Raw genomic sequence first — 23,023 nt, 5'->3', positions numbered from 1 at the left:
TCTATGACCCCAACCAGTCATTCTGAGAGAAGCATTCCCTAATACTCTGTGAGTTTGCTCTCTCTTAAGATCTCCCAAATCTTCTTGCCCTCTCAGTGTTTAAATGCTTCCTTTTCCAAGTATTAGGCTTTTATTTTATTTTATTTTTTAGAAAATAGAAAAGTTTTTTTATAGCACAGCGGTAGGGTGTTCGCCTTACAAGCGGCCAACATGGCCGACCCGAGTTCGATTCCTCCGCCCCTCTCGGAGAGCCCGGCAAGCTACTGAGAGTATTCGATATGCCAGACACAGTAACAACAAAGTCTCCAATGGAGACGTTACTGGGCCCGCTCGAGCAAATCGACGATCAACGGGAGGGCCTTTACCTTTACCTTTATCTTAGAAAAGTTTTTTGAAAGAGAACGATGCTCTCGAGCAGAGGAGGAACTCAGTATATAACTAAGTTCAAATGTTTTTAAAAGAACAAAATTTTTTTTAATTGAATCACCATGAGATACAGTTATAAAGCTTTCCTGTTTGAGTTTCAGTCATACAATGATCAAACCCATCCCTCCACCAGTGTACATTTTCCACTGCCAATGTCCCCAGTATTCACTCCATCCCACCGCTCCCCCTGCCTCTATGACAGACAATTACCCCCATACTCTCTTTTGTATTGCTTGTTCTGGATAACATAAGATGTTGCGCGGCCGCTCCTGGAATTCTAAAATTTTAGATAATTCGGGTCTAGAGAAATCTCTGCAGTGAGCTGCTCAGTTCCAAGACTCTTTTGTGTGTCTCTGGGTAAAAGGACCTTAAATAGAAGTGGGAGGCAGTTCATGGGCGTGACCTCCAGGGTCCTATAGAGAGGAGAATATGAGAAGGACTGGCTCATCCCTTAACCCTTGAGGCCTGGAGTTTGCTTTCACTGAACCACGTACCTGCTCTTCTCATTGGAAAAGAGCAAATCTTGAGTGGGAACCCACTGAAAACCAATGTTTAAAAAACCTGTAAAAATCCAAGCAGGTTTGAGGAAGTTAAAAGAAAATGAAATGCATTATAGCATAACTTACTTGACACTGTGCTGGTAATAGTTCAGTTCTCTGAGTTGAGCATCAAGGCAACCTTGCACAAATCCTCTTCCTCATGTGAGTCGACTAGGTAGCTCTATAGGAATACATGAACTCTAATGCCCATGACCACGTCAGGTGCACAGACTCCCCCTTTTCATACACAACCTGCCCATTGTTACTCCCTTTGCCATTTCTGCAGCCCGCAGAACTGTAGTTTTCTTTACTCTAGTTTGAGGATAAACACACCAGTTACCTAGACCACTCTGTCTACGGGGACCATCTGCCAGGAGAGCTCTTGTCGCTTCCCCATCACAGCTGAGTCTTCACTCATCACATCCCTTAGCCATCCCTTTGTTCTCAAAGCTTCCTTTCAACCACAAAATCCTGAAAACAAGGTCCATAATACCTTCCTTACTGACCAGCTGCTAACTACCCAGTGCTTGTCCACCCCACTGAACTGAAACACCATCTTGTTTATTTACAAGTAATGGAGAAAAGACCCACATAAAAGACTTAAAGAAAACAAAAGGTGAGGGCCCATAGACTAGTACAGGAGGTAAAGTGCTTGTCTTATATGTGGTTGACCCCTGCTCAATCCCCAGCACTGCATAGCATGCAGTCTTCCAGAAATGACTTCAGGTCCAACCAGGAGAAAGCCCTTACCATTGCTGCTAGGTAAGGGCCGACCACCACCACTCCCACAACTCCATTACACACACACACACACACACACACACACACACACACGTAGCATAGGTAGGTAGGAAAGGAATAAAGATGTGGAGTTATGTCATGGCAGAAGCCAAAGACAGGAAAAGCATAGCGGGTAGGGCATTTGCCTTGCACGTGGCCGACAGGGCTGACCTGAATTCGATTGCTCCGCCCCTCTCGGAGAGCCTGGCAAGCTACCGAGAGTATCTCCCCCGCACGGCAAAGCCTGGCAAGCTCCCCGTGACATATTCGATATGCCAAACACAGTAACAAGTCTCACGATGGAGACATTAATGGGCCCGCTTGAACAAATCGACAGTGACAGTGACGTTTGACAACTAAACGTCACATCAGGCAGCTTCCCATGCACATGTCTCTGGTGCTCACAATGTCTTGGTCTACCTGTGTTCATCTTTACTTTGCTCCATAGCTCCTTTGCTCTATTTTTACAGACCAGTATTTTCTTCCATATGAGTATCGCATGTACTCTCCCATTTCTGGACCCTACAGTACAAGATACTCACAACATCATAAATCTACAACCGGACAGAGACTGGGCTATTGCTCTCAGACTTTACAGTAAATCCCAGTAGTAATCTTTTGCTCAGCTTAGGTGTCCACTGCTGATCCTATGAGATCTGGCCAAGAGGTGAACCATTTATTTAGGCACTTCCCAGAGTATCTGGGCTCTGCCTTCAGAAAGCTCTGATTTAAATCCACTTACAACCAGTGCTGCTCAGACAGGTTAATGAATTCTTGGCACTTCAGGCATTCCATCTTAAGGTAAAGGTAAGGTAAAGGCCCTCCTGTTGTTCATCGATTTGCTCGAGCGGGCCCAGTAACGTCTCCATTGGAGACTTTGTTGTTACTGTGTCTGGCATATCGAATACGTTACTGGGAGCTTGCCAGGCTCTGCCGTGTGGGCGAGATACTCTCGGTAACTTGCCAGGCTCTCCGAGAGGAGTGAAGGAATCGAACTCGGGTCGTCCATGTCGGCTGTGTGCAAGGCAAACACGCTACCACTGTGCTATCTCTCCAGCCCTTCCATCTTAAAAATAGAAATAATTTTGGTATTATTATATAGAGTCAATGAAATGCTACACATAAAGGTTTAGGATGGTCCCTGGCTAATGTTGGCACTGGGAGCCTCTTAGGCCCACTCCCCATGATGAGGGAATAGAGATTATACAGCTTGTTGAGGTTGTGTGAATGAGGTCCTTAAGGCAGGGCTGTTATTCACTTGTCTTTGTGATCCCAGCAGTGTATGTGCCACACAAAACTTATTTCATTCTAAGGTGCTGGTTGAATGAACAGAATGACTCAGAAGGAGGAAGATTCAGGGGTCACTGCCAGAGTCCTTCAAGCTTCTCCCTTTCTGTTCCATTTCCTCTTAGCCTCCTCAGGTCTTTCTTTCATAACTGATGTGTCTGAATCTGTTTTTTGACTTGAAGCAGAACAGTGCTGAAACAAGGGATCCCAGCACAGTCTAGAGAGAATGCATGATTTATGCTACTGAGAGGTTGGGTGAAGGGGGGAAATATTAAAAAGTTTTTCAACACTTGAGCAGGAGAAACTGCCCAATGCACATAAAATAAGGGGCAATAAGATAATTCAAGGTCAAACTCTCCAGATGCCTTTAGAAGATGAAATATTCAACTTAGAGAATAAACTAGTGAAGACTACATATGAGATCTGTGACCAAAGCCACCAAAGATGCCCCTTTCCCAGGCATTTTTTAGGCAGAGTCATTTGCTAAGAACCACTGAGGGCATTGAGGCTTTCTGGTTATTTCTCAAACTTTCTAGTAACATCAATCACATATAACCTTTCACACTCTTAGGAGTCTGTTTTATCCTGTGAAAAAAGATTAAAAATAAACATTCCTCCTGTCATTTGCAGGCCAGAACTGTCAAAGTTCTCAAAGGGAAAGCCAGGTCCAAGCCAGTGCAGTGATTGCAGGAACAGCCTGAACTCAACATCGGTCCCTGCAATGAACATTAGCAAAACTTAGTTCCTTTTGTATTACTAAATCTATGCCCACTATGTGAGTGTGACCTTTCCACACCCCATTTGGATATGGTGAGGGATGGCATCGTGGCATTACTCCGAGACCCCTTCCCTTCCTCTCTCATGCCCCTTCCATGTGTTGTCTCCCTCAGACTTCTGGAGAGAAGAAGCGATCTGGCCACAGTGACAGCAATGGTTTTGCCGGCCACATCAATCTCCCCGACTTGGTGCAGCAGAGCCATTCCCCAGCAGGGACCCCCACCGAGGGTCTGGGACGCATCACCACCCACTCCCAGGAGATGGACACTGGGACTGAAGTAGGTGCTGGGCATTAGCCAGGAAAACTCTGTTCTTTCCGGGTGACAAGACTTTGCCAACCCGCTGGAACTTGCTCTGGTGGTGTCTGCTGCATAACAACTTATGTGTGTATTCAAAAGAAGAAGACAAAGCAGCAGAACAGTGAAAAACTCTCAGATGTCATCCGGACCCATTTCTGTTTGTACTGGATAGATGAGATTACTGAGGGACTAAAGGATTTAAGTGACTGGCTGGAGCCAGAGATAGAACCTCTCTTTTTCTCAGTCAACAAATATCCCAATATCAACAGTTGAGTTACTATTTACATAAATTTCCTCTGGCTGAATTTGGCTTCAATTAAATGAGGTCATAAGTCCAAGAATGTGGCTCAGTGGTAGAGCACTTGTTTTGCAGTTGTTATTCCCTGAGTTCTATCCCCAGTACCTATGAGTTACCCTGAGAGTCACCAGGAGTTACTTCCAGTACCAAGCTGGGAGTTGGCCCCAAGTAAAGTCTGGTGTGCCTCCTTTTACACAAAAATAAATAGCTGAAATGAGGTTGTAACATTAGTTTATAAAAATAACAATTGGTAAATGGATATATTCCCAAGGAGTTTATCTTCCTAAATTCCCAAATTACATTTTTAAAAAAAAGAGAAACGTATTATGTATACAAAAAAATTCTGGGAAGATTTGAATAAACACAGTCAAATGAGCAGTGCTCACTAATGTTATTGACTGATGTTGACCAATTAGATTAGTTGGCAATTCATGGTCATGTGTTTAGATTAGTATTGAGTCACACATAGACTCTAAAAATATTTATGAAGCATGTGCACTGTTGTTTTTGATGTTATCCACCCAGCGTTTTATTAATTCTCACTTTGGCTTCTAAAGCTCATCTAAGCAGATGAACTTTGCTTGCATTAAGGAAAATAGTATAGGCCCACATTGGAAAATATAACATACTGTTGTAGTTTTGTGAAGATATGCAGGAACTTCTCTCTCAAACCCTATGAGTTTGGACCCTGCTTCACATTTTGCTGCTGCCACGGGTAAGTGGCACTCAAAATATCTGTCCTCCCTCTGTCACTAACTTTAAAGATCAGAGGATGGTACACTGAGTAGGGTGCTTGCTTTGCATACAGCTAACTGGAGTTTAATCCCTGGCACCTCAAATGGTCCCCTGGAAACTGCCAGAAAGGGTCTTTGGTCACAGAGCCAGGAGGAAACCCTGATCACTGCTAGGTGTGGTTTCCAAAACAAAAATAAATAAGGCAAGAGGAAAACATGTCTGTGGAATTACTATTTTAGAAAGAGGATCTTACCTTGTAGAATATAAAATTGTTTCAGTTTCATAAACTAGAGAGAAAATCTTGAATCAAGTTAGGTTGAATATTTGTAATTTTCTTTTTATGTGGTTAAGGAGGTTGCTGGTTTGTTTTTAATAAAAAGACTAAAACCATTAACTTTATCCCAGCAAAAAAGATATGTTTGTTACATTGAATGCTAGTCTCTTCATCTAAATGTGTACTAAAAACAACTAAATGTGACAAGCAAACTAGGAAGTTGGTTACTCACACTCCTTTTTTCAAAATTTAAACACAGAATTTAGGACACAGTGCCTTGATATTTGAACATACTCTTTTTGAGTCTGCTTGATTTCATATTTCATGGTGCTTTTTAAACACCTAAGTTGTTTTGTAAACTCATAAAGTGCACTGACTTCAGGTTTTGTATCTTCATGAGGCCCCCAAGTAAAGCATGTGCATATGCATAATTTTCTAAAGAAACTCTCTTGGGAATTAAAAAATCAATCTCTGGATGAATTTGTCCATGAATTAAAGACCTTAAGATTCTTAACCCAATATCAAGCCATCTGTATCATCAGGCCCGTGTGGAGGAATTCAAAGATCCCAAAAGTGATTAGTTTTTTGGGATTTGTGATTAGTTTAGTTGATTGTGTGTTCAGGATGAGTGCTGTTGTGTAGAGAGTCCTGGTTTATTGTGTGGCTGTTCGTAAGACTATTTGGCGAGTAAGAGCTGTGTTTTAACTTCAAGGGAAGGATCAGCTCTTTCACCACGGCCGTCCTACCACATGTGAAAGTGTCATAAAGAGACCAAAATGCAGTTTTCTCACTTCAGTCTATGGCCTTACAATTAATGCAAATTTGCTGAGACAGAGAGGCAATATTAACTAAAACCAGAAGAACAAGAAGAGGTTCACAGTTTAATTCAAGGGTTAGAGTATGAAACTGCTAAGTAGATTTTAAAGTTCAAGCTAAGTACTATAGTTTGTTCCTGCAGTACTTATCTGATATTTGTAATCTTCTTTCTTATTGATTAGTATGGCATTGGGAGCAGTACTAAGTCTTCCTTCACCCCCTTTGTGGACCCCAGAGTGTATCAGACATCTCCCACTGATGAAGATGAAGAAGATGAAGAGTCATCAGCTGCAGGTAAGCTAGGACCCCGTGATCTTAAAAACAGCTTGGTATTCTTTTCTTGTATGACCAGATAAAGAAATTAATCATTAATTAAGCAGTTAAGCCATTTAATGCTAAGGTCATTTCTTAAAGGAAAGAATTATACATTTTTAAGATTCCTAAAACAAACATATATAATCTCTTTTATTTTGCTTCTGGTAGGAATCCAGAAGTATCCAGGGGCCCTAGGAAAAGCTGTTCCTCAGAGATCTCCAAACTCACCACATATTTCTCAAAAGCAATTTCTGGGTACAAATGTTGTGCACGCCGTAGGCTCTATAAGTGCGTGTTGAGTTGCATTCTAGATGTGTGCTCTCTGCAAAACTCTGGCTGACGTAGAGGAGAGCCTTGCTTTCTTTACACTTCTGCTCCTCACTAATCATCAGTCAGCTTTGGCCAATTTGTCGATTGATAATGTCAAATTTCAAAAAATAAGTCTTTCTGGATCTATCGCAGGAGATGCGGTGAGATGTTTAGTTTTGTAAGATTAATATCAATCCTCTAAATAATCCACTCTAAATGTCTATAGGCCTATTTTACTAATGAATAAAATGCTGCTTATATAAATAACATTTTATTCTACTAAAAATAAACCTGTAGTTTCCATTTCTTTGTCTTTACTATAATGCATACTAAACAAGAAGCATAATCTTTTGAAGCCCCTTTTCCATATTTCCAATGATAATTTTTAAGATATCATTCATTGACTTCTCTGATTCTTTTTCTCAAAGCTCTCTTTACTAGCGAACTTCTTAGGCAAGAACAGGCCAAGCTGAATGAAGCGAGAAAGATTTCTGTGGTCAACGTGAACCCAACGAACATTAGACCTCATAGTGACACACCAGAAATCAGAAAATACAAGAAACGATTCAACTCAGAAATACTTTGTGCAGCGTTGTGGGGTAAGTAACACTATTGATCACTCAGGGAGAAATTGACCTTCGAACAACAGAAGCTTAGCTAACAAGGTCATGGATGTTAAGGACCCAACCTGGGACTATTTAGCCTCTGGGAACATTGAACAACTTTACTCTAAAATGATAACCAAATGCCCAAGATAATACAGTAAGATTCAGGATAATCTTAACCTTAAATGTGATTACCTAAAACCAACAACAGAACTACCACCAGCTAATAAATACCCATTATGTTCCCAGCCCTTTGTGCTATGCCCAATGTTTGTCTTTGTGAGCCCTGAAAATTCTTTAAGTAAAATAGTTAGCTCCATATATAACTGGAAAAATAGCCCAGTTTATTTCCGTGAGTTGTTTGAATGTCTCATCACAGGTAGTAGCAATAGCATGATAAAAATATTTTTAAAAAAGGACAATAAATAAACCTTTCCCTTTTGCAAATATATCAACCTGCAGCTATTTTGAATATATCTGCAGGTCTTATTGTTTGTTTAGGAACCTTACTGGTGGTACTCAGAAGTTACTGCTGGCTCTATGCTCAAGAGTCACACCTGGCAGTGTTTAGGAGAAAGTATGTGATGCCAGGGATCAAGCTTGCATCAGCCATGTGCAAGGCAAGATGCAAGGCAAGTATCTCTACACTGTACTCTCTCAAGACCTAAGATCTATAGTTTTTAACTGACCCCAAAATTAGAATTAGCGATAGCACAGAAGGGCGTTTGCCTTGCACGCGGCCAACCAGGGTTCAATTCCCAGCATCCCATATGGTCCCCTGAGCACCACCAGGAGTAATTCCTGAGTGCAAAGCCAGGAATAATTCCTGTGCATCACCAGGTATGACCCGAAAAGTAAAAAAAAAAAAAAGAAAAGAATTAGTGTAATAGAATTATACCGAATTTCTAGCCTGCATTACCAAAAATATCTCTAGCCATCTAAAATACTAAGCCAGGTTTGAGGTGCCACAGTTCCTGTGGGCAAAAGCACTTCAATGTTAGCAGAGAAGAGCATGAACCTTAGAAACTATTTTTGTGAGAGAGGCAGTAAGATTCTAAACCACTGCAGGAATCATGGAGGTGAGGAGGAGACAGAGACGAGATGGAGGTGAGAGGGCCATGTTTAACAGTGAATGATATATAAACCAAAGAGTGAACTTTCCTATTATGTAGAAGGCAGACTTTGTACAGTGGAACTCTTCATGTGTGGTGTGTGTGTTTGGCTGAGAGAGGAGTACCATTTACCTAGGGTTGAATTATTACATCTGTAGCTAGTCATAAAAGAACTCTTACCTTCCAGAGTTTCCACAGTAATATATATTACTCTCTTGTATTTGGGACCAGATGAGATTCAGATCCCTAAGTAGTCCCTTAGATTCTGTGAGTTTCAGACTATTCACACTTAAATCAATATATTATCCCCCCCCCAAAGGGAGCAAAACCTTGAGGGTTTGGAACATCAGTTAAACTTTAGTAGAAAAAGTAAGAAGATAATGTGAGAATGTGAGACATGGAAATGTGTTTTCTATTAAACTAGAGATTATGCCCTGGGTTGGGAGTGCACTCTGGGGAATTCTTAGGGTGGGATCTATAGAGAAAATAAGAAAAATAGCTGCCAAATACAATGGGTAAAGCACTTGCCTTGCACATTGCCAACCCCGGTACAATCCCCAACACCCCATATGGTCTCCTTAGTCCCTGCAGGGGTTATCCCTGAGTTCAGAACCAGTAGTAAACCCTGGACACTGCAGGGTGTGGCCAAAACTCCCCCCCCCATCCCTCAAAAGAGAAAGTGTTATGGGAGTGGACTGCAGGCAGATGGTGCCAATATAACAGCTGTGCCTAATCTCCTGAAGAAGTGTTGCAGGTGACATATGTGAAATGGGACGAGAAGTAGTAATCTCAAGAGGGGAGTCTTGACTTCCCCTTTACCCACCATTGTCACCCAGGCTAGGCCTGATAAAGTTGGCTACTGTCACCTTTAGCTACAAAGGGTAGGTCTTGCATCTTACCCAGTTCCATTAAACTGCACCTGAGTCCCACTTGACCATCACCGTGTAAGAATTAATCCCTCACACATTGATTTTGAAAGAGTTATAGGAACAGGCTGGAGTGAGGAATGTTCTTTACAGAAGAGAACACTCAGTCCTCTTTGTGCCCTATTTTTCTTTCTTTTTTTTTCCTGGGGGGTGGGGGGCATTCCTTCTCTGGCTTATCGCATACCCTTAAGGAAAAGAATTTTATGAAAGGTACAAATAGTTAAGTTTATTTGGGAAATATGATGGGAGAGAAAGAGGGCTACATGCTCAAGAAAAATCCTTAGAGTGGAAAGAACCGAGGATACATCCTAAGATGGAGCATGTGCTCCAAAAAGTAAAAGAAAGGAATTACAGATATCAGGTGGAGATGTGGGTGGCCCCTAGAACGGGGATATAATACCTCTATCAAATTAGTTTTCATACAGTTTTTTTAAATAAAAACTTTTTAATAGTGAGACATCATGAGGTACAGTTGCATACTTACACATTTTTGTGCTTGGGTTTCAGTTATACAATGATCAAATACCCATCCCTCCACCGGTGCCCATTTCCCACCACCACGGATCCCAGTATCCCTCCCACCTCCCGTTCCCTCCATCCCACCCTGCCTCTGTGGCAGGGCATTCCCTTTTGTTCTCTCTCTCTTATTGGGTGTTGTGGTGTGCAAAAGAGGCAATGAGTGACAATCATGTTTACCTTCCGCAGTTTTCATACAGTTTTTAAAACTGCTCCCCTGCCCCCTGCCCAAGTCTGTTGGCTAGGATATTAACTGAAAGGACTTGAAACTATTGATGGTTTCTTTGACATTTTTGTGTGTGCCCTGGAGATCCATCTCTTTGTGATGCTCTGGGCGTAGAATTCTGCATCTCACAGGCTTTCTTGGCTACTCATATAGGTCCTGTATTTCCGTCTTCAGGGTTTTGGTTTGTCTTGGGTTCCGGACAATGGCTTTCCCCATTACCAGTCGCCTGATATCCCTTACTTGACACAGTAGGATGTCGCAACACTGGGTAGCAAAAGGCCATGTGTCATGAATGCTGTAATCATTTGATAAATTAAAATTAATTTTGTTACCAAAAGGGCAGTGATTTAATACCTGTGTCAAAGCCTCCACATTTATACTCTTCTCTAGTATCTATTTATCTGGTTATTTAAATTGACAAGGTTCTGTTGCTTAGGTTTTATTCAGAAGCAGCTAGTTAAAGCTGGTTTTTCAAAAAGTCCATCTTTGTATCTCTATACTTCACGGTGATTTAAAATTTTTCAATTGGGATGGTATGGTGGTTCAGGCACTTGCCTTGCATGCAGCTGACCTAGGTATCGCATATGATCCCCTGAGCCCTGCCAGGAGTGATCCCCAAGTGCAGAATCACTTTTTTTTCTAGCCCATTGCCAGCCCTTACAGAAAAACAATTTAGGAAAGACAGAAATACTTAAGTAAAATAAGTTTATTTGAAATATGATGGTAGAGGGGCTGGAGAGATAGCACAGTGAGTAGGGCGTTTGCCTTGCACGCAGCCGACCCAGGTTCGATTCCCAGCATCCCATATGGTCCCCTGAGCATCACCAGAGGTAATTCCTGAGTGAAGAGCCAGGAGTAATCCCTGTGCATCGCCGGGTGTGACCCAAAAAGCAAAAAAAAAAAAAAAAAAAGAAATATGATGGTAGAGAGAGTTACATACTCTCATGTAACTGAATACAACTGATGTGACCCCCCCAAAAATATTTTTTTAAAGTTCAGTTTTCCTGGAGGTGATATAGGGAAGGTCCTGGGCACTTTGGTGATGATGGTAGTGGTGAACTGCAGAAATTTTATGATAAATACCATGAAATTTAACACTGTTGTGACTGCCTAATTAATCTTCTTAAGTCATTCTTGGGATGCTACTTAAATTTGCAGGTGTAAATCTCCTGGTGGGAACTGAAAATGGCCTGATGCTCTTGGACAGAAGTGGGCAAGGCAAAGTCTATAATCTGATCAATCGGAGGCGGTTTCAGCAGATGGATGTGCTGGAAGGACTGAATGTCCTTGTGACAATATCAGGTATTTGGCCAAGCCCTCTGGGTCTGTGTAAGTGGGAAACGAATTCACCTAGTTACTGAAAAATACACTAAGCCCATCCCTTCCTAACTCATGACTGACCCCATATAGTACATAGAAATAGTAGAGTATTCTGAGTGATAGCACAGTGGTAGGGTGTTTGCTTTGCACACAGCCAGCCCGGGCGAGCCAAGTTCGATTCCTCCACCCCTCTCGGAGAGCCCAGCAAGCTACCGAGAGTATCTCACCCATTATGCCAAACATAGTAACAAGTCTCAAAATGGAGACGTTACTGGGCCCGCTCGAGCAAATCGATGAACAACGGGAGGACAGTGTCTCTCTGTTTGTTTTTATTCTGAGTGAAATCAGCCATACTTGATGATTCTGGAGATTCTGATCTCTCAAGGGAAGGCTCTCAGTTCTGCATGAGACCTCTGAATCACAGACATACCACCAAGGTCCTATGTTCTTGAACTTCTGCCAGGACTCAGTAGGAATTTTGCAAAGGTGTCTCTACTCATATCAACTCTAATTTCTACTCTGGAGGAGAGCATCAAAATGTGGGCTGTGGGTTTTGAGAGTGGGATTTTTTATAAACAGGACTCTTGTGAATAGTTTCCTCACAAGAATAGCTCTACCAGGGAGTCCACTGATGTCTCAGAAAGTGCAGCTGATGAATTGGGTGATTAACTCTGCAGTGAGATTCGAATGTGAGGATCATTCATCTTACATTCTTCAGCTTTCTGGTCCTCAAAAAGAGCAAAAAGGAAACAAGAGTGAATTATTATTAGCAAGTTAAAAAAATGACTTAAAGAATTTTCTTCCAGTGCAAAGAAATGATACCTTCTAGGTTCTTCTAGACAGGCAAATAATGAAACAAGCACCAGACGGTCTGGAAAACAAAGAAAAAACAGAAAGAAGCGTAATAATAGTATTTATTTCTTCTTTGTAGATAGGAGAGACCTAGAAGAACTGAGAAACTTTTCCATGTGATCTCAATCATCTTGAATAATTCACCTAGGACAGAGGAGGTGGGGGAAGAAGGAGGAGGCATTATGCAGACTTTCCTTCCTCCTTTGAAGAAGAGAGTTATGAGATTGTTTCCTGTTACAGTGAGACTCCCTTCCTTACAGAGCTCGTCCTTTTCACAAGTGAAGGTTTTTCACAAAAGGTTCACTCTAGCCCTCACAGTACCTCCCATGTGTCAACCTTTTGCCAAGGAGACTTTGTTTTTGGTGGCAAGCTTTTACACTCTCCAAAATCTACTCTTTCAAAAGAAGATTTTATCTTTTTGTGGTATTTTTTTTTAAATTTCTATTAGTGAAACACCATGAGGTACAGCTGTAGACTTACAAAGTTTTGTGCTTGGGTTTCAGTTATACAATGATCAAGTACCCATCCCTTCACCAGTGCCCATTTTCCACCATCACTGGTCCCAGTATCCCTCCCACCCCCATCCCACCATCCCACCCTGCCTCTGTGGCAGGGAGTTTAATACATAAGAGCTGTTTTTTTTCCCTCCCATTCATCTAACATGAAGTTAGCACTGCACATTCGCCCCACTTGAGTAGAAAATCCACAACAGCCAGACAATGAACAGAATGTCTGGTATGGGGTTCAGGCATCAAGAACTTTCATGGCTCCTGAGTTGTTTCCACTGAGGCTTGGGCATGCCAGCTAGGTTTATGTTCTGCCTCTAGCATACCCCTGTTCCTTCTTTCCTATTTTTGTTCTGTATTCCTGTCAGTGATCTAAGCACCATAAATATTCCCAGCATTTTTTTTCTAAGCCTAGATTTTCTTTTGTCACGGTCCTAAGGTGGGGGTACCCCTCTGAATTCTCCTCTAGCTGGATACATAATCAAAACAGCATCTTAAAGATTACTAGAGGAAAAGTAGTTTTAATAACATATGTGTTGAAAATTTAACACATTGAGTATGAATTCTAAATATAATGAGCAGATTGGGTATATCAGTCCTGTGCCAGAAAATCTGGGATGTCAAGAAGAGATAAGAGGAAGAATTTGTGACAAAGGAGAATGAACTTTTACTCTGAAAACAAAGAGATAAATTTATCAGATAAACAGCTCATAAATATTGGCAGCCACGTGTGCACACACAGACAGGCAGACAGACAGACATGCACACACACACACACACACACACACACACACACACACACAAACCACTACATTCTTCTGGGTCGTAAGGCTAGTAAGTTTTGATTACTCCCTCTATTAAAAAGAGTGCAAAAGACTGAGACAAAGCTTCTTTTATCCTTTGGGCTTTCACTGCTTTAACCGAAAATAACCTGCATTCTTCAATGATGGCAAAGTTTTTCCAGAGGCCCAAAGAGATGTCATTGACCCTTAGTTCCCCACACCAAAATGTTACTTATTCAAAGAAGCCTCCTCTGGACATATTGAAAATAATCCATCTGATCCAGGAGACTGATTTCACAGATTATTGAACTTGTTTCCCTTGTCTTTAATTTTTTTTTCTTGAATAGAACCTAATACCAACTGTTGTCTTCAAAATAACGGGGGAGTTAAATAAAACTCACCATTAATATATGCTGATGATGTAGATGGTGAGGGAAGCTAAGATGTCCAGTTGTCAACACTCCTTCATATAATTAGGTCTAGAACATTCTATAATGCTGATTCAGCGACTCTATCACAGAATTAGGTCTTAAATGAGTTCGGCATACACTGCACTTTGCATTAGGAAGGGAGAATAACAAACTGCCTGAAAGACCAGGGAGATAACTTCCATGCTCAAGGCCCTGAGTTTGATCCACACACTGTTTCCCCCACCACCTTTAATACCACCAGGGGTAGCCCTGAAGTCCTGAGCACCAATTCACCAGACCCATACCTCACCGCAGGGATTCTCTTATTAAAAGAAAGAACAGAAACAACGGTATAGGCAAATTATAAGATTATTTGTCCACAAACATGATAACCTCTCAGTATCTGTATTGCAAACCATAATGCCCAAAAGTAGAGAGAGAGTATGGGGGAAATTGTCTTCCCTGGAGACAGTGGGAGGGTGGGAAAAGGGGGGGTATACTGGGGACATTGGTGGTGGGGAATGTGCACTGGTGGAGGGATGGGTGTTTGATCATTGTGAGATTATTACTCAAACATGAAGGCTTGTAACTATTTCTCATGGTGATTCAGTAAAATAAAAAAATAAATGAATAAAATAAAAATTATTTGTCCAAACACTTGGAACTGTTTTTTAACTTTATGTCCTGATGGAGAAAACACTTTGGGGATGCTGGGGACACTGAATATTGCACCTTTATGTGCACACAAGCACACACGTGCACACACATAGAAATAGAAATAGCTACAAATATAAACAAATGAGAAATTTAAATGGGGGGAAAGTTGGGAGAAAAATCTATCACAAGAATTTAAAATTAAACTTTATTATTTCAACAGGAAAGAAGAATAAGCTACGCGTCTACTATCTCTCTTGGTTAAGAAACAGAATACTACACAATGATCCGGAAGTAGAAAAGAAACAAGGCTGGATCACAGTTGGGGACTTGGAAGGCTGTATACATTACAAAGTTGGTAAGGTTTAAGGTGTAGAGCTATTTGTTCAATCAGAGCTTTCCGCGTTTCATACTGTTATTTTTCCATCATTTATTGGTGATACTTTTGTTATTAGCTTAAGGTGCTGCTTGAAAGAAATATACCCCTTTGGTATGTTTCAAAAACGTCATACTGCTGAAGTTAAATGAATATGTTCAAAGAAGGTTCTTTTTTTTCAATTGCTTTGAGCATTGAATATATTTTAAGACTGTAGTTTCACACTTCTTTAAACGCATGTCACCTTTCCATGACCCACCAGTGAAGCCCCAATATCTCTGCCTAGACTTCCGTTTGTGCATTTATATGCACTCTCTTCCAGTGACCCATTATATAGGGGAAGAGAAGCCAGCAAGTAAGAGACAGTCAGAGAATTAGACAAGTAGTTAGATGACTATGGACACACCTAGCTGAGGAGGACATGCTGAATTCTACATCTTTTGGAAGAAAAGTTATCACAGTCAATCCAGTTATTCAGCAGAAAGAATCAGAAGTCCCAGACAGACCTGAAATGGAGGGTAGAATGTGATTGCAAAGAAGAGAATTGTGGGAAAGGTGAGGATCAACATGTGCTGCCCTGCTGAGAGGCAGACCCTCTTCCCACTGCATCAGGGGATAAAAGGTTAGAAGAACTAACATGATAATGGATACACACACACACACACACACACACACACACACACACACACAAGCGCACATGCATACTCAATTCCCTAACATTGACAGTCATGATTATGCTACCAAGGAATAAAGTAAAAGATGTGTCCTAAACAGCCAGGAATAACAGGTATTCAGGTACTAATATTGTAAGTACCAAGAAAAAGACTTAAAATGAATTCAGAAAAGGTGACAAGAAGAATCATAAATAAATAGAAATAATGAGAAACAGAAAAAATAATTAAAATGTAATAACTGCAGAGATTAGAAAAGTTTTCTCTCAAAGAGCTGTGACTAAGAAAAGTTAATGGAGCAAGATGTTGGTCATTCAGAGATCAAGAAAAGAATCTTGATAATTAAAATATATTTTACAGGAAAAAACATGCAATCAGAGTAATAGAAGTAAAACATAGAGCACCTAAAAAATAGAACAAAAAACAGATGGGAATGGAGAATAGGGTAAGAGAAAGAAAGGATCCTGAGTAATTTTTGGACTGAGCACTGAGAATAAAAACAAACAGGAAACTTAAAGGAAATAAAGTACTGAAGAAGTAATACAGATCAGTTTCTAGAACCAGTGCCTTGAAATCTCAAATTAAAAGAAAAAATCTATAGCGAATTGAAAAACAGACTCCTAAGAAGACATACCTGCAAGATATTTCAGTTCCAGAAGAGGGTCCTTAAATTTGTCAACAAAATAGTTTATGTGAAATGGAACCAGAGTGTGGTGTTTTGGGACTTAGGGGCATTGCTATAAGATTAGAAAACAATTGACAAAACCCTCAAAACTCAGGGAAAATTATCTCCATCTATATTTCATAACCATCTCTTAGCTATATTTCTCCTAAGAAAAAGAATTTTGTGTGTGTATGTGTGTATGTATATGTGTGTGTACATGGGCCTAGAATGCAATTGATACATTGTCTGATTACTGTATTTTGTAGAACTAGCAAAAAGTTTGCATTTGTTTGAGATCTACATAGAAAATAAGTGTAAACAAATGATGGAAAACTATTAAAGAAAGGTGGCACCTACCATATACTTCACCTGTGATTGAAACATTGATGGTAATTTAACAAAAATTTAAAATATAGCTATATTGGGGTTAAAGTGGAAGAATAAATGTATTGAGAGAACTAAAGAAAGTAATTGAAACTAATTTATTTTGCAACTAGAATCAATAGAGAATGATATTTTAAAAAAAATAAGAAATAACATTATAAGTATGTTATTTAGAAATATGGAAATAAATTGCTGGTTTGGTTGTAAGTATATTGAAGGAAAAAATGATCAGGAGGGACAGAAAAGGAGCTCAGATAACAAAGTTTTGGCCCATTTTCCTGGGCATTCTGATTTCTTCAGGACACTGAATATATTTTAAAAGAGAATGTGGGCCATAGGTACTGTCGTGATCTGTTCTGGCTTCTATTGAAGAATATCAGGCATCAATTTCACACAGTTCTGGAGGTTGGATAGTTCAAAATCAAGGTGCTACCACATTCAAGGTCTGAGCAGGACCCTGAGTGCGGAAGCCAGGATCCTAGACAGCTGTCTATTTGCTATAAGAAGGGTATCTTCCTGGAATATTTCTTTATTGGAGCACTTACGTCTTATAAATTCATAATACTTGGATTTAAAAATTGAATAATAAAAAGGCTTCCATATTATATCTTACCACTTGCTTGTTTTTCTACTGTTACCATACCTGCCACCTCTTATTTATACTCGAGTAAACATAAAAGGAAAGGAGTCAGAGAGATTATAAGGTGTTTGCCTTGCACGTGGATACCTGGGTTTGATGTCCCCCCACCCTACACAGTCCCTCAAACCTGCCAGGCGTGGTCTCTGAGCACTGAGTCAGGAGTAGTCCTAAACACAGCTGGGCATGGCCAAAAGAATGCGACACAAGGAGAACATGCAACTTATAATGCAAATTTTGTTTATAATATAGAGTTCGCATGTCAACCTAGTAGTTAAAGAGAGTCCTGAGCAGTTTTATCTTTATATAAAAGAACCTTAAACATAAAACAAAAGATATCAGGTATTTTCAGATTATGTACACTATCATTCAGCACGTATGAGAAAAATTCAACATGAAGAACATTGCCTTCAATTACACTTTACATATACTACACATACAGTCCCTTACACAATCTTTAATACAGGCACTCAATAATTTTATGTGGTTTTTAATTTGTAATTTTCCCATTACAGTTAAATATGAAAGGATCAAATTCTTGGTGATTGCCTTAAAGAATGCTGTGGAGATATATGCATGGGCCCCTAAACCATATCATAAATTCATGGCATTTAAGGTGAGTAGGCATGTTCCCATGGTCTCTCTTGCACATAGATTATAACCAATATTCTATATATATTAAACTTTTAAAATAATGGTGTGAACTCTTAGAAGTATTATACTACAAGTAGAGGGGAAGTGTTAATAAATGTTATAAAATTGCCCATATTAAATTTTACAAAGGGGGTAATGGAAAGAGGGAATACGTAGATTCATCCGTAATTTCTGTGTCATGAACTCCAAGTGGTATTTAGTATGAACTGGTTTTTAGGCAAAATATTAAGTGTAAGATTGGGCAGTGAGAGTCATTACACGGTTACCTAAATTAGTCTTTGATATTTTGTTTGAAAATATTTGGTGACAAATGTGTAAACTCAAAAAAGACAGCAGCAGTCTATCTCTCCCGCCGCCCGCGTTCGGTAGTCTCACGCCAGTTCCCCCACCCCGGAGAGGTCGATGGCGATGGGCAGGCGAAGGAAGGAATGAGGGCCAGGCTGGTTGGTCTTAGTTGCAGTTTATTCCAATTCTCTCTCCATCCACTCCTGTCTCTCTCCTCTGCCTTCCCCTGCCCACTCTTACAGTCTCATTATATTCCCCTATTTGAGGGGTTGGGGTAACAATTACACATAGGTGTGGTCACAATCAATAGGGGTAGAGTTCTTTCCCTCAGGGGGTACTTCTTCTAGGACAGATACCCTCTCAGTAGGACGACCCACCAAGAGCGGAATCCCATGGGTGTGTTTCTCCTCTCCTTGTCCAACAAACATATAAGCATTCATAATATAAATCATTTTGAATGGATACAGTAAGAAATACCTTAAGCTTATAGAATTGCTCTCCTAGGGCCATCTCGATCTCAGTCTACAGTTCTCAGGCCAGATAGTCTTCCCTGTCCCCAGCAGGGTCCTAGTCTCATCGTTACTTTTGGATCATGACAGCATTTGTCTATGATCAAGCTCTTATAGTTAAGAATCGTGGCACTTTGGCCTGGCCCATTTTGATGCCAGGGTAGCTCACTGCTTGCCCTTGGTTCATTCAGTCCCTCGTTGGGACCCTGCTTTTGGAGTGCTAGGAACTAAGGACAGCTGAGGTTTAAGTCGAGAAAGCAGATGCCCGGGAGTGAATAATATTCAAAGCCAATTAAATGCTAAATTACAAAAGCATAATATTAACTGTCTTCCTGTATCTATACAGAAAGGACATTGCTTTAAACTAAACTATTCAAAAGACATAAGGAGAGGAGAAAGGCGATATTAACTTACAATACAATTTCAGTGTCCTGGAAGGATTTGACCTTACAAATTAACAGATTCTGATTAGGGGAAAAACTGATTAACTTGTTGGGGAAGCGAGCAGAGAGAAGTGGTTACAGATAAACAAAGGAATGGGAGTGACTGTGATGGGGGTAACCTGATAAACCTAAGCTCCTTGTGGCTAGGGAGAAAGGACAAAGCAATGCCATCCTACAACAAATACTGTCAAATCTCAAGTTTGAAATTCGTATAATCCTCATAAACCTCTGGGCTAAATCCCTATCACCCACTCAGTGCTCATCTGTCCCCAGCACACTGAGCCTCTCAGAAGTAAATGTGGGATGTATTCAAATATGAAAATGGCATGGTTTGCCTGTTGTCTCAGTTTTGATTGCTCTTTCATTTTGACTTTGCCTGAATCTCTACTCATGTGGTAGGATTAAGTACTCTTGTAAATTTATGAACGTTGACTCCTAAATACCAGAGAGACAAGTTCTTAGAGACCTGGAACTGTGGTGCTTTCAGAGATATCTGTAATCACTGTTAATTTATCTTCTGCTCATTCTTTCTCTGTCTCTCTCTGTCTCTGTCTGCCTGTCTGTCTGCCTCTGTCTCTGTAGCTGTCACTGTCTCTTTTCTCTCTCTCTCTCTCTCTCTCTCTCTCTCTCTCTCTCTCTCTCTCTCTCTCTCTCTCCCCTTTCCTCATATACATAGTCCTCACTTACTTTTCCTCCCTACCTGTGTGATCATTATCTTCCTTTGATTCTTTATTCCCCCTGCCACATATGTCAAGTAAGAGCAAAAACTACCTTGGGAGCGTTATAATGTCCTGTTTGGGTCTGAATCAACCCACTTCTATCTTGTTCCAAAGCACAAAAGGCTCATTCATGACATGCTTAAAAGATAGATGCAGCCTTGGAAAGAGGCTCTCCTCCGTCATCCCTCTTCTGTGAAGAGTATTTTTTATAATACATTACCTAGCAATAACACTTAAGGGATGACTCCTAAAAGCTAAAGTGGTGCTGATGTTCTGCCAAACTACCTCTCCAGAGAAGCTTTTCATCAAGATGCCAGTCCAGTTTGGAAGTTCCTGCAGTGGTTTACTAGCCAAAAACTTGAGAGAATGCAGTATGCTTTGTTAGGTAGAACATGCCAGGGCTAGGCAGAGGAGAGAACATAAACAGGACTGGACTAGAAGTGGAGCTAGCAAAGGAAATTGAGCCCTCCTGTGGCATAAAATGATGAGGTTCTGTTCCCTACATTAGCAAAAGATAAACGTGAAAGTTCTGTTAGGTGCAGTGCCATTAGAGTCCAGCTATTTGTGATGTCACTGTATGTTATCCTGGACTTTACGACTCAATAAAAGCAGAGTGATTAAATATTAGCAGAGGAAAACAGGAACACTTGACAGTTAATTGGAACTTAGAATCCAGATTCCAACACCTTGAATCTTGGTGACATGGCTGAATCAAGCACTCTTCTCCTTTCTAGTTGATATAGTTAAATGTAACTATCAATACACCGTATGTGACTTTTGCCCCATCCTTTTTATCTATCACCCAAACACAAATCTCATTCCAACATGAAGTTTAGAAAAAGTGTTCATCTGACATCTGCTGGTTGAAGGAAGATCAGAACTGGAGCATGTCTGTGAATCTGAACATGCGTAACAGAACAGAGTGGGTCAGCTGCCCATCCCAGGCGACCTTTGAAAGGACAGTAGCTGTCCATGCACTTGTCACATGGGAAAGAGAGGGGCCACAAGAGGGCTTGAACTTTCTCTTGAGGGAAAGGACCAAAAACAAACAGGAAAAGACAGCAGTACCCGAACATTAAGCTTTAAATATGCAGTGACACTACCAAAATTGACAACAGTAAACAACATCTCTGCCCTGGATAACAAGGAGTGGTGAAAGAGGTACAAATGTGTGCTACACTCTTCCTCCTAGAACTAGAATATGGAAAGACCTAAATTAAAAGAAATTTTCTAGCTTTCAAATTCAAAAAGTCATGCATTAACTTATGCAGGCAATGGCCAAAGGATAAAATTATTAAGACTACCCTTGGAGTGGTGTGGGTACTCATGGTGTGATGTTTAAAGTCTTTTGCAGATCTCCAGCACAAGCCCCTGCTTGTTGATCTCACTGTAGAAGAAGGTCAAAGATTAAAGGTTATATTTGGTTCACACACTGGTTTCCATGTAATTGATGTTGATTCAGGAAACTCCTATGATATCTACATACCATCTCATGTAAGTTCTAAAAGCCAATCATCAACGTACTCTATATAAACCTGCATGTAAAAACGCTTTTCTGTTTTTAATGAAAATCATTCTAACTCAGACAAATCAGTAAAGCAGAAGGACTCTGGGCCTTCATTAAATATAATGCTTTTAATAAATGCCACATATGGTTTTAACTTTGACGACAAGCTAAAACAACAATATGTAATAGAAATTATTTGTAATTTATTTAGCTTGTCTCTTTAAACTTTAAAAAATATATATATATATTTTCCTTCCATGGCATAAATTAGTGTTTTTAAGTAACGATACAATAGATGGGATGCCAGGGATCAAACTCAGGTCAGCGATGTGCAAGCCAAGTGCCCTACCCACTGTAACGCTGTTCTGGCCCCTATAACAGCATATTGTTTTAAAAGACAAGATTATAGACAAGAGAAATTGAGTAGTAAAACTTATACAATAGAGAATTTTGTGAATGGAAGCTACCGAGAGTATCTTGCCTGCAAGGCAAAGCCTGGCAGGCTCCCCGTGATGTATTTGATATGCCAAACACAGTAACAAGAAGTCTCACAATGGAGATGTTACTGGGCCCACTCGAGCAAATCGATGAACAACGAGAGGACAGTGACAGTGTGACAGGGGTACAATAGATGCATTCCCATTTGCATTTTTTGAAGGAAGATTGATTTATTTTATGTGGACAATGCCAGTGGTCCTTTATCTAGTATTTGTGTTCCTTTTTATTGTGAAGGTAATGTTGTATTAAAGAAGTCAGACATGGAGCCCATGTTCTGGCTCTAACACAGATTCACTTTGCAGTAATGACCACATTAGGCAAGCTCTTCAACCCTCGACTTTCACATCTGTAGACTGGGATAAAAAAACAATACCTAGCCCAGACAGCTCTTATCAGCACAATGTGATTTATCTATGGTATTTGGCAGAGATCCCAGCAAATTGTAGTCTTACCATTACTTTCTGGGTACAGTGCCTACACATGATCTTTACATAACTCCAGTCACTTGCTTAAAATAGGAATTCCAAAGGTATTTGTGTATCATTCACTAAGTAGTATTACCAGGGAAGCAAGCATTATATCTCCCATTTGTAACCCAAAGGTTGTGTTAGCAAAAAGTTCTTTATCAAGAAAGTTCTGAAACATTATCTAGAGTTGATTGAGATTTTGACTTTTAAACTTTGCTCCAAAGAAGCACAACTGTTTTAGTACATTGCACTCGCTCCTGCTGGCACAGATGTCCTGCATTGCTGCTTTGGACCATGTCACTCTGTGTAAATGTGCACGTGGGACAGCCATCACACCTCAAACCAGGGCGCAGAGCAGCAATCCATGGTTTTCCTAGAACAGAATCTTTGCACTTATTTCAGTTGGTGACATTTTTTAATAAGTAGTAATTGAAAGTGTTTCTTT

The 23,023-nt window shown here is 40.4% G+C and overlaps 1 protein-coding gene across 4 annotated transcripts in view; it reads left to right on the top strand.

Annotated features, from left to right (window-relative positions):
* TNIK (TRAF2 and NCK interacting kinase) overlaps nt 1-23,023 on the top strand; it is a 478,684-nt gene that overhangs the window by 449,357 nt on the left and 6,304 nt on the right. For 2 of the 4 annotated variants that reach the window (XM_056110723.1, XM_056110722.1), the window contains 8 exons: nt 3,923-4,087; nt 6,414-6,525; nt 6,715-6,801; nt 7,284-7,454; nt 11,399-11,542; nt 14,988-15,122; nt 18,012-18,112; nt 21,451-21,600. In XM_056110723.1, the coding sequence (XP_055966698.1) occupies nt 3,923-4,087; nt 6,414-6,525; nt 6,715-6,801; nt 7,284-7,454; nt 11,399-11,542; nt 14,988-15,122; nt 18,012-18,112; nt 21,451-21,600 (1,065 nt within the window). The remainder of the gene's footprint in view (nt 1-3,922; nt 4,088-6,413; nt 6,526-6,714; nt 6,802-7,283; nt 7,455-11,398; nt 11,543-14,987; nt 15,123-18,011; nt 18,113-21,450; nt 21,601-23,023) is intronic. The other 2 variants (XM_056110725.1, XM_056110724.1) reach the window with 1 other exon arrangement.

This window comes from Sorex fumeus, unplaced genomic scaffold (assembly GCF_029834395.1).
Source record: "Sorex fumeus unplaced genomic scaffold, SorFum_2.1 ptg000010l, whole genome shotgun sequence".
In the NCBI taxonomy this organism is placed as follows: domain Eukaryota; kingdom Metazoa; phylum Chordata; class Mammalia; order Eulipotyphla; family Soricidae; genus Sorex; species Sorex fumeus.
This window is presented reverse-complemented; position numbering and strand designations above follow the sequence as displayed.